At 32.7% G+C, this 12499-nt stretch overlaps 1 protein-coding gene and 1 long non-coding RNA gene across 2 annotated transcripts; both read right to left on the reverse strand.

Annotated features, from left to right (window-relative positions):
- Positions 1 to 792: 792 nt before the first annotated feature.
- On the reverse strand, positions 793 to 3183 carry LOC110711986. Its single transcript, XR_002509471.1, has 3 exons — positions 2629 to 3183; positions 2021 to 2076; positions 793 to 863 (listed from the first exon to the last, which is right to left on the reverse strand). It is a non-coding gene; the product is annotated as an uncharacterized LOC110711986 (long non-coding RNA).
- A 3526-nt stretch (positions 3184 to 6709) lies between these two features.
- Positions 6710 to 9049, reverse strand: LOC110711900 (transcription factor bHLH117-like). Its single transcript, XM_021890339.1, has one exon. It carries the CDS (start codon positions 7816 to 7818, stop codon positions 6916 to 6918), a length of 903 nt encoding a protein of 300 aa, XP_021746031.1. The 5' UTR covers positions 7819 to 9049; the 3' UTR covers positions 6710 to 6915.
- Between the last annotated feature and the right edge of the window lie 3450 nt (positions 9050 to 12499).

Consider the following 12499-nt stretch of genomic DNA (forward strand, 5'->3'; position numbering starts at 1 on the left):
TACTTGAACTGATATGTTGACTGATTTGTAAGCCGTGTTCGACTGAATATAAATTTTTTGCACTCCCGAAATTAAATACTCGATCTGACCAATAGTGGCGGTGAAAGGTTGTTATTCATCGGGTTTGGTTTTGAGGAGACATTTTTAGATGTCTACAGTAACACTTTTAAAAGTGTTACTAAAAACCCTCTTATGTAACACTTTTTTATATATTTAGTATCATTTTTAAAGTGTTACTTTTTATTTCGTAGGTAACACTTACTTACCTTTAGTAACATTTTTAATCATATAGTAACACTTTATCCGACATTTTGTATTACTTTTTCAAACTAATGTAACGCCTTCTTGATAATTAGGTAACATTTTTCAATCATCTTTTGACATATAGTAATACTTTATCCGACTTATGTATCACTTTTTGCAAACTAATGTAACACCTTGTTAATTATTATTATTATTATTATTATTATTATTATTATTATTATTATTATTATTATTATTATTATTATTATTTTCAATAGCAGCAACTAGTAGCAACAATAGTCAGCAGTACCAGGCTAGCAGTAATACCAGCTAGCAGCAACATTAGGTAGCAGCAACTTGGAGTAACAACAGTCAGCAGTACCAGGCCAGCAGACTGTAGTAGCAACAGATAGTAGTGAGCCAGTGACATCGACAGGCATCAGCAACAACAGTAGACATCTGTAACAGCAGAAAGAATAATAGTGACATTGGTTGCTACATATATATATATATATATATATATATATATATATATATATATATATGCAAGCATGTTTTAACAAAAATTTGTTTCCATTGTCTCTGAACTTCCAATGCTCTATCTCATGGTTCTCACTCCCCTGCTCATAAATGGAAGAGCATTCGTAAATACAATGAGAGTTGAAAAAAGTAGTAAATTGATAATCTAAGAGTAAAATAATGCTTCATATATATATCTGCCCTCTTACATAATTTTTTTTTCTAAACACTCTGCCCTCTTACATAGCATCAAGTAAATAGTAGACATTCTAGGGAAAAATGCTCAATAGCAAGCTTCTAATATATTAGCCAATTCAAATGGAATATTCACCTATATTAAATAAAGCAACCTTGTCATCAAACTACAGTAGCAGCAACTCTTGTAAGAAACTAAGAATTAAATCCATGTACCAATAAAAGGAAAAGGAAAGCAAAACTACCAATAATTCATGCAACTATCTACAGAACATTTGATCAGAACTTCACTACCCACACTGCAACTTAAAAAAAGTCATATCTTTAAAGAATATTAATCTATAAAAAGGTCTAGGAATCAAATTGAGATTGACCATGCTAGGAAGGTTTGCAACAATGCCCCTTAATCTTTTGTCCAATATAATAACATTGACTTCAATCTTATCTTTAATTCTCATTTTCCATTGTAAAACAAAGATCCTCTCTCATTCTTTTCCCCTTTAATACTGAATGTTATAAGCAATTACCACATGATCACCCTATTAGTTCATCTATGAGCTTGATACTGATCTTTATATGAATTAATTTAATGGAAACCTTAAATCACCAAATAACAATTTTAAAAGCAATTACCAAATAACATGTTTTAAACATCTAAACCACAGAAGTTCATCTATGAGCTTGACACTCATCCTAACTTCTGACTTTTAAAAGTGTGTGCAAGCTTCCTGCACAATCAAGTATAAGCCACCTTGTTGCCTCCTGTCTACTAACCAAGATGATTTGCTGATTATTAAATTTTTTGGTGATAAATTAGAATACAATTCACTACTTTGGCCTCACCCAAAACCTTATTAGCCATTTATCTACCCGATTTCGCTCATAGAATCCAATTCTACAGCTACTTGAAAGAAAAGGGCTTAATTGCACTTAAACAACACCAATGAAACTCACCAGAATCCTAATTTCTAAAACAATGCTCAATAATTGAAATAGCAAGCAAAAAAATTCGAGAAACATAAAATAGCTAGTAAAAAAGCATTGAAGGTTAGATTAAGCTTACATTTTATAAGGATCAGCACTGGTGTATCCAGTTGGTTTCAGAATAGGAATTAAAACCTATACAACATTCAAATCACGAAGTTAAATATTCATCACCCAACTTGTTCAAAGCAAGAAATTAGATTGATTAATCCAACAAATGTAAAAATCAGGAAAAAAAGTATACATAAAGGGGGGGGGGGGGGGCATGAAATTACCTCTCGATTGACAACAAAAAATGGAGAAATTACGACAAACTATGTCATGCCAAACAGCCCTCGACTCCAAGAAATAATCAATCAATGGGGGGGGGGGGTGGCATGAAATTACCATCAGCTAAATTGATTGAACTACATTACAAGCATCAATAAATAAACGTCTTACGCAATCACACCACACAATTTTTACTGGCAACAAGTTCAAAGCAAGTTCCGCAGTTCATCACACTAACCAATAAATGCAGCGCAATTTCTGAGTTGCCATCACTCTAAATCGATTTTACACTTCGCAAACAAAATTTTCAGAATACAAAATTGATTGTGCAGCGATCATCAAATCAAGCATTGCAGTGAAAAAAACCCTATTTATGAAATTGAAGAAAAAAAAATAAGTAGAAATTAGGGGAAATACCTACAAGAATTGGCGGACCGTATCGGCACTCTGGCCAACAGCGATCTCGAGGAATTTGGAGACCATGACCTGCTTATCGGAAGGAGAGATAATGTCCTCCATTGATTTCGAGCTTCGTTGTCAATGGTGAATGAAAATCGATGGAAAGGTTGATTGATTTAATTTCTGAGAAGGTGATTGCGGTGGAAGCAGAGGTAAGGAGGTGCAGCGTAAAGAGACGGTCAAAGCTTAATTGAGGGTTGGAGAAATACGAGGGGGAAGAAAGTCGTGAGGTTGTGACTGTGAGGGTTGATTTTAGTTAAAAAAAAATTGAGCATATTAAATTAAGTGTTTTCTTACAAAAAAATAATAGATAAAAAAAAATTAAGTGTTACAATAAAGTGTTACCTAATATCAAAGTGTTACAATAAAGTGTTACCTAATATTAAAGTGTTACAAAAAATGTTACCTAATACCACAATGTTACTAAAGGGTTACGTAAAAATCAAACAATCATGAAATTTTTTTAAAGTGTTACCAGTGGGTGTTACTTAAGCTCAATTTTGTAGTAGTGGTGTACCCCATCAAGCAAGTCATTCTACTAGAGTCCAAACACCATTTTCAAACATAGAGTCCATTTCATATTTCATGCCCTCAAGCCATCAGAGTTAGGGCCCACCAAAGGTTACGTTGCTTATAGGTTATAGGTTCCACACATTCTATTAGAAACATTTCAAAATCTTTCGTTGACAAAACATCAACAAACTATTTATTTTTTATTCTATTAGACCTACGTGGGGTTGGAGCAACAACGGAACTTTTCTCTCCAACTATTTAAAGATTTTCGCACGAATTAGATTCAAGTGGGACAATAGAAATTTCGCTAGTTGAATTAGTTTGCTCCGACGCATGATTTGTCATTTGATTAGACTCACACTGCACGCCCTTGCCTTTGACGTGGTTGGATCCACATCCATTGTTGCTCGCCTTGAATTTCTTTGAGAATAACTTTACTCCTACTTATATTAGCTTTTTAGAAATGAATTACTTTTCTAAAAAGACAACATCGCAAGCAATAAACACTTGTTTTTCTTTGAGATTGTAGAAGTAATACCCCTTTGTTTCATTTGGGTAGCCTACAAAGAAACATTAGTAAGATTTGGGTCCTAGTTTGTCTCCTTGTAAACGTTTTACATAGACTTCACAATCCCAAATCTTTAGAAGAGATAACTTTGGAACTTTTTCAGTCCGTAACTCATATGAAGTCTTTTTTACTGCTTTTGACGGGCTTCTATTTAATATATTTGCAGTTGTTTTGAGAGCATATCCCCAGAACGATATGTGAAGATCCGTAAGACTCGTAATGGATCGAACCATCCATTAATGCTTATTTTCTTCTTTCTAACACACCATTCAATTGTGGTGTTCCGGGAGGAGTTAATTGTGAAAGAATTCCGCAATCTCTAAGATGATCATCAAACTCTTAGCTCAAATATTCACCGCCACGATTAGATTGTAGTGCTTTGATTGTCTTGCCAAGTTGATTATGTACTTTATCTTAAAATTCTTTGAAGTTTTCAAAGGATTTCGACTTTTGATTGCTTCTTTAAGTTAACATAACCATATCTACTTAAATTGTCAGTGAAAGTAATGAATTAGTTAAACCCACCTCTAGTTTTTTAACTCATAGGCTCACAAATGTCTGTATATATTAGTGCCAAAAGATCATTAGCTCTTTCACCTTTTTTTGTAAAATGTGACTTGGTCATGCATCTGACCCAATAAGCATGATTTGCAATTATCAAATGATTCATGATCGAATAATGAGAGAAGTCCATCCTTTTGTATTCTTTGAAGTTTTCAAAGGATTTCGACTTTTGATTGCTTCTTTAAGTTAACATAACCATATCTACTTAAATTGTCAGTGAAAGTAATGAATTAGTTAAACCCACCTCTAGTTTTTTAACTCATAGGCTCACAAATGTCTGTATATATTAGTGCCAAAAGATCATTAGCTCTTTCACCTTTTTTTGTAAAATGTGACTTGGTCATGCATCTGACCCAATAAGCATGATTTGCAATTATCAAATGATTCATGATCGAATAATGAGAGAAGTCCATCCTTTTGTGATTTCTAGATGCGTTTTTGGTAAATGTGACCCAACCTACAATGCCATAGGCAGGTAGGGTTTGAATCGTTCGTTTTCCTTTTCTTATAGTCTATGTTTTAAATTAAAAATCATATTAACTCATAACTAGCAAATAAAGACAATTTATTACCTTATCAAGGGTCAACAATTGCCCAGGATAAGTAAAACAAGTTTAGAATTCAACTAAAACTGAAAATATGAGGGATTTTTAAGCGGTGGGAAAGGGGTTTTCTTAGGGATTTCCCAGGGGGGACCTAGATGGGTGAGGGTTGGGTTTTAGGGCTCAGGTAAGGGTGGTGATTGGGGTTTTACACTGAAGAAGTGTTATTGGGGGCATTAATGTCTTTTTCTGTTTTTGCTAACCTTAGTTTAATTTAATTTTAAACCAAATTAACCACATTAATGTTATTTGTGAGAAAAGTATTTCAATGTAATTAACAATAATAGGGGGTTACCATTGAGAATTTTCTATTAAGTACTCTGTACTACGCACTTTATTAATAAGAATCTTGATTGGTCTTTCCTCATAGGGGAAACTTTAGTGTAACTCAATAACTCACTCCCCCATTCCCATCTAATTGACACATTAAAATGTATATGGAGTTCAAGAAATGTTTGAGTGGGGTAGTTTTCTTGAATTGTTTATTGAAAAGTGAAGTTAGTGAAATATTATTTTATACATATAAATAAAGCATATGGACCTGTCAAAACAAGAAATTAGTGGAATGTTTTAGTGGGGGTGAGGATTATTTTAATTGACCTTAAAAGTGGTAAGCCATTGTGTGAGATTGAGAAAAAATAAAATAAAAAATAAAAAAAATTACATATTATTGGGTCCTTTTCATTTTTAGTCATGTGTCAATTATTCAGGAACGGCCCAAAAGATAAGTGTGTCAATAATTTAGGAACGAATGGAGTATTACAAAACGTGCCGCTTATCAAGGATATACCTTCTTAATTGAAACTCAAAATTCATTGTGTATCTACTAAGATTTACTCCGTGTAATGTGATGTAGATTTAGTGGAGATACATTTCAAGAAAACATTGTGGATCTTTCTAAGATTTATGAGGCTCCACTATTATTTTATTATTTTACTCTGCTACCAACACCAGTCACACTAATTTTTTGTAATTATTTCTCTCTCCTATTAATAATTAAATATATTCCACTAACTAATTTTAATATTATAAAATTCCCTATTTGTCTCCTATCGTATGATTTTCCTAAAATTTGGTGTCGTTGTCAGTGTTACGATTATTACGAAACAAAAGGAGTAGAATCTATGGAGTTTTGATTTGCGCTTGTAGACTAACACTAGAGGAGCAGTTGGCTCTACAACAAGAGAAAGAAGAAAGCTTGGGAATCACGCGTCAAAGTTTATATTTTCTATTCCTATACTTAATTTCTATTATGTATAAGCATGCAAACCAATTAAATGTTAAGAATATGATTCGGGCTAATCGTACTTAAAACCCTACAATTTATAATTTCATAATAGTAATAAGTTTTTCTAAGTTATACTCTTAAGCTAGTCATGTTTCTAAAGTATACCCATGCTTTTTCAAGTTTTTAAGTCGTGCCCTTCAACTGCTTATCAATACTAAAATGTACCCTTATTAGTTGTTTAAAAGTTAATTGAGAGTGTGATTTCATGGCTTCAGTTTTCATTATTAGGGTTGCGGTGGCTAAGATTTCTTTTCCTATCATTTCCTTACCTTTTATCATCTTTTTATTAAATTTATAGTTAACTTTAGGTGACGTGGAAGTCTCAAGAAGGGTACCATTCATTAATGGTAATGAGTTGAGGGGCACAACTTAGAAATTTAAAAAAACATGAATACACCCTAGAAACTCGACTATCTTATGGGCATAACTTATTAGAAAAACCCAAATAATAATTTTATTTGTTTATATCAAAAGATATTATTCGTTAAAGTTGTGCGTTGACAATATAACATAATTCAATTAAGTTTCCATTTTCATTAGCCATCCATCCATGAGATCATTTCTTACACTAAAATTGTAAAACCCATAGTGAAGATATCTACTACGATTGATTGATTTACAAAAATTAACTCCAAAATTTTCAATACAACTCTTGTACTAGGTAACTTCTATTTCAAAGGATTATATGTCTTTTTTTTTTTTAATTCATTTCAGAGTGGAAGATTATGCATGAACTGCTGAATAACCTTCTGCCTAGCCTCAATCCTCTTCATCATCGCCACCTGTTCCGCCGTCGCTAAACACCATCCTCTATCCGCCATAACCATCTGCGCCGCGGGCGAGTTCACCACCACTTGCAACAACTGCTGTCTACTCAGTCTTGCCAGCTCTCCAATTCCTCTTAAGTCCCCAAATCCAAGTTTCAACTCCGTAAACCTCGACTCACTCGGCATAGTCCGCAGCGAGTTAACTTGCGCTTGAAGAAACTTCACGTACTTCTTCGCTTCCTCCAACATATCCGCCGTGTTCTTCCGGTGTCGATGACCTCCTGGTAGTAGCTTCCCTAAGCAGTAGATTTTCTCACTCATCTTACTCCTCCGGTTACTCCTCTGCCTTCGCGCCACCACCGCCGCCTTCTCCGTCGCCGCCGCCGCCGCCGACGACGATGATTTTCTCTTCTGCTTTGAGATTTCGAAGTAATTCTCAAGGATTGAGTCTAGCGAGTAGTCATCTCTCTGCGATTGACGCGGCGGCGGAGGAGGTGGCGGTAATTGAATTTGTGGCGGTTGTTGTGGTGGTGAATATGAAGAAAATGGAGAAAGCTGAGGAAAGTTCTCGAAGGAGAGAAGATTTGGTAAGGCTGAAGAAAACTCCGGCGACATTAATGGCGGAAGAAGAGGTGGAAGAAGGTAAGACTCAGGAATCGGAGAGAGAAGATTATCGTTGTTGTTGTTGCAATAATGGTAGTCATGATCAGAAATCGGCGCCATTGAAGGTGTCGGAAGAAAGGTACTGAGATTTTGAGGTGATGAATCATCGTAGAATTGATCTTCATTCGAGGAAGTTTCAGGCGCCATTAACAGAGATAAGAAGGAAACCTCGGAAATCTCCATTTTCAGAGAGGAGAGAGAAAATGGGTTGAAGAGAGAGAAAGAGTGATAGTGAGTATGAAGAAGAAGTGAATTGCCGGTAATTTTAAGAGAAAGGGGTGGACACGTGTCAATATTTGATTAGCTGAGGGATTATTTTGGAAAAGGCGGCTTTGCTGTCAAAATGTTTTTGATTTAAATTTGAAATTAATTTGTTTTCGAGGGGATGAAATCTGAGCCGTTAGATTGGGATGTGTACTGTGAGATCGGACGGATGGGATGAAATGATGTTAGCTCGTGTTTGTCCGGACAAAGACGACAAAAGGCTGAGATTTGCAGTTGGTACGATTTGTTACAGAATTTTGCAGAGGGAGTTGAAAAGACTGATTTACCCCTGAGAATTGTGAGGGTGAATGAGTTTGGTAGGGGTAAAATTGGTATTTAAGGAGGACATATAATCAGATAATCTGTTTCGTAATAAATGAAAGTTATGAGAAAAGAATCAAATGATGATTTTATGTAAAGTGAATGTCGCGCACGAAGAAAGGGTTTGTTATTATGATGGGTAGTAAATTAAAATTGTTGCCAAAAATAGTTAAAGATTAGTAGTAATAAACTTATAATATGAAGTAATAATCGTGAAATGCATGTACACGAGATGACAATTGTATACACGTCTTTGGATTAACAATTTAACATCACCAATTTACCATCCTCTTTTTGTGGCTTAACACGTGTAATAGTTGTGTAAATATGGGTTATTACTTAAGCTGTTGAGTCGAGTTGGGTCGAATTTGATAATTAGTGGGTTGAATATGTTGGTTATTTATTTTTCTTGTTTTTGCTCAAATTCATGCTCATGCTTTTTCATTATTATTTTTTTTTTAAAATTAACACGTTTTGAGTTTTGATTATTGACATTATTCATTAAATATACATAGTTGTGTAGGAGCTTATATAAATATCAATTTTTTTTAATAGTTTTTACTTATTGTAATTAGAGATATTAATCATAGTACATTAACAAACTTGAAAAAAAAATGTGTCAACTTATAAAATAAAAAATAAAAAAAAGCAGAGAATTTATTAGGTTCACTCATTAACTCTTAATCAAGTCCGGTCTTATCCAGGTCTTAACCATGTCATAAGCTTATCTCCATTTTTTTAGGTACTTATGATATCTCCTAGACAATCTATTAAGTATAAACGCATGATGTTGAATTAGGCACTATCATACATAAGGTTGTTTTTTTTTTTTTTTTTTTTTTTTTGGAATTTTTGTAAACAAATTTCACACCCGTGGCCGTAGCTTCCTTGGCTAGATGGACCGGAATTATTTTTCTTTTGTTGAAATTTTATTGAAACTTCAAGTCGGTTTAGCAATAATCTGAATTCTATATGAGTAATTTGGATTGTTAGTAATTTATGACTCAGTTAGAACCACACATAAGGATCCCATTGAATCACCATATAAAAATGTTCACTAAATAAAACTATGAAAATAACTTCAACATTATATCCATAGAAACCTGCCATAGTATTATCTCTTGAACAATTTTTCATGAATTGTTTATTTGTTTTTGAGCTTCTAAATTTAATTTCATTCAATTTGTTAAAAGTTATGTTTTTGTTTTTTAGATCTAGTTTTATCAATTATTCCATGCTTATACAAATAAAGTTGCCATTTTTCTAACATAAATTTTACCTTTAGAAAATACTTATATTGTATTAGAGTAATTATATTGCCATCATAGCATGTATCCTTTATAAATTACACATTAAAATATAATCAAAATCATTACAAATTAAAAATTACACTTAAAGGGATTAAAGTTATCATAAAAATTATTAAAATTACCCTTAAGTTGACCATCTTACAATAAATAAGCGTAAGTCCGTCTTATACAAGACTTATTGTTAATTTGTGGTTTGCTCAATCTTTGATATATTCAATAGATTAGGTTTATATTGTTAATCTTTGCAATCTAATCACTTGCTTGATTAGGTTTTTGTAAAAAGAGCTAAAATTGAAAGATTATATCTACTAGAAGTCTAAGGGGTATACGACCTACAACTATTAATCATGATTAAATGATCGACTGGATAACATGTGTTGAATTAGTTTTAAGATTTGACCTAATTAGACATTAAAATTGCTCTAGAAAATATACTAATTAGTTAATTGTTGATGATTGAATTGATTGATTTTGAATTATAAACTTGGTGAATTAGGCCTTTTTATATATTTTTTTTATTTAAATATTCAATCTTAACTTTATGATATTTGTTCATTTTTTTCCACACCTTGAAAGCTAAATTAAGTAGGTATATCTCCGTGTATTATTTAAATCCTATCAATTATAAACTACTGGCTACTTTGTATGGTTCCAAAACATTCAAGCTCATGATCAAGTTTAATTGCTTTCTTTAATTTTGCTAGTCATAAATTATTCGTGAGAATGCATACGTTAATCCGAAAGTTACGTATGGTTTAATGGTTAACAGAGTTAGGCCCCGTTTACTTCATTTTATTTTTGCTGAACTTAAATTATTTTAGGAAATTATTAATAGTACACCCAAGGTTTTGGCCTTTATCAATAGTACACATGCTAAACTATTGTCTATCAACGATACATGCAAGGTTTTATACTATTATCAGACGTACACCTACCGTTAGACAAACGTTAAGAAAACGTTAATTTTGGCTTTTTTTAACTTAAAAACTGACACGTGGCGGCCTGTGATTGGTCTAAAAAAATAAAAATAAAATAAAATTTAAAAAAAAGTTAGATTAATAAAATAAGATAATTTTTTTTTAATTTTTCTTATTTTATTAATCTTCCATCGAATTCAATCTCCTTCAACCTTCTCCTGGAATCTCATCATCAGAGCTCATACAATCAACTCTTCTTCAAAGTCTCTCATTTTGTACAATCTTATGATATGTGCTGGGGTACCACCTGATAAAGGGTTTTATTGTAAAGATTTGTTTGTTAAGAATAACCCTTTTGGATATGTACTTGAAATGTGGGAGTTTAGAGTGTGCACGCAAGGTGTTCGACGAAATTCCTGTGAAAAATGTTGTGTCTTGGACTACGATGGTTTCGGGTTTGGTTGGGTTTGCGGAGTTGGATTGTGCTAGAAAACTGTTTGATCAAATGCCTGTGAGAAATGTGGTTTCTTGGACTGCTATGATCAATGGGTATGTGTCGAATGGGAGGCCTCAAGAGGCGTTCGAGTTGTTCTCCCAAATGCAGGTTGAAGGAGTGAAACCTAATGAGTTTACTCTTGTTAGTTTGCTGAGAGCGTGTACTGAGCTGGGGAGTCTTAATTTATGGTGGTGGAAGGGAAGAGGAAAGAGAAAGGAAGGAGGAAAGAGAAGGGGAAGGGTGGTCAGAGGGGGGTGGGATGTCTGGTTGGCTGCTGGAAGTTATGGAGGAGGAGGAAGGATGGAGGAAAGAGAAAGGAAGGAGGTAGGAAAAAAAAGGAAAAAAAAAATAAAATAATGTTGTTTAAAAAAAATTGTCAAATTTAAAAATTAAAAAAATTATCTTATTTTATTAATCTAACTTTTTTTAAAATTTTATTTTATTTTTATTTTTTTGGACCACACAGGCCGCCACGTGTCAGTTTTTAAGTTAAAAAAGCCAAAACTAACGTTTTCTTAACGTTTGTCTAACGGTAGGTGTACGTCTGATAATAGTATAAAACCTTGCATGTACTACTGATAAACAATAGTTTAGCATGTGTACTATTGATAAAGGCCCAAACCTTAGGTGTACTATTGATAATTTCCCAATTATTTTCACTGAATTGAAATTAATATTTACTAAACTGAAATTATTTTTGCTAAACTGAAATTATTTTTACTGATTTTCTATTATATTTTCTTATTTAAATTTACAGAATTTTAATGAATTGAAATTATTTTTTACTGAACTTAAAGTATTTTTACTGAACTGAACTAATTTTCTTACTAAAATTATTTTTACTTAATTTTATTTTTTTGAGGGAAAGTGAACAAGACCTTAGTATTATTTCCAAATAAGTAAAAAAACTAGGAGCATTAAAGGTTAGGCATGTGTTTAGCTAGAGTTAGGATAAGAGTTCTAATTTTATCATCTCGTAATACATGTTTGGGATTATTTTACTTTTCTAGTTGATGTGGGATATATGTCTTATAAATACATTTGTTATTGTTAATAAAATTTAGAAATTATTAGTTTTAAAATAAATTGGATTCCTTGTAATTTGAGACATTTTAGGAGAGATCTAAGCTTGGCCAAGAATGCAAAAACGAACTAAATTAGTTGTTATCACCCTTGATTAGAATTGATAACTCCATACCCCTTGTTTATTTAATTGCAAATCAAAGTTAAACTACCACCATCAGGGTAAATTTACAAATCAATGGCCAAAAAAAGAAAAAATTCAAAACAAGAAGAAAATTTGTATTATAAAATAACCTTAAATGCACTTTACACCCGAGTGTATATAATTATGAGACTTTTCTTCATTTTTCCAATCATTAATACAAGTGCGTAACAGATACAAAACTTGAACGATTTCCCTCAAAATTGCATAAAGATAAAATAATTTCCTATTTGCGTCGGTTTAAAAACTAATTCCTACCATATTGTCCACGTAGGATTAGTATGGTAGGAATTAGTGGTAGCTTTGTTATTTTATTTATTTATTTTTATAA

The sequence above is a fragment of the Chenopodium quinoa genome, unplaced genomic scaffold (genome assembly GCF_001683475.1).
Source record: "Chenopodium quinoa cultivar QQ74 unplaced genomic scaffold, ASM168347v1, whole genome shotgun sequence".
Classification (NCBI taxonomy): Eukaryota; Viridiplantae; Streptophyta; class Magnoliopsida; order Caryophyllales; family Amaranthaceae; genus Chenopodium; species Chenopodium quinoa.

Coding starts and splice junctions, on each gene's coding strand:
- LOC110711900 (XM_021890339.1), bottom strand. CDS start 7,818: ATGGAGATTTCCGAGGTTTCCTTCTTATCTCTGTTAATGGCGCCTGAA.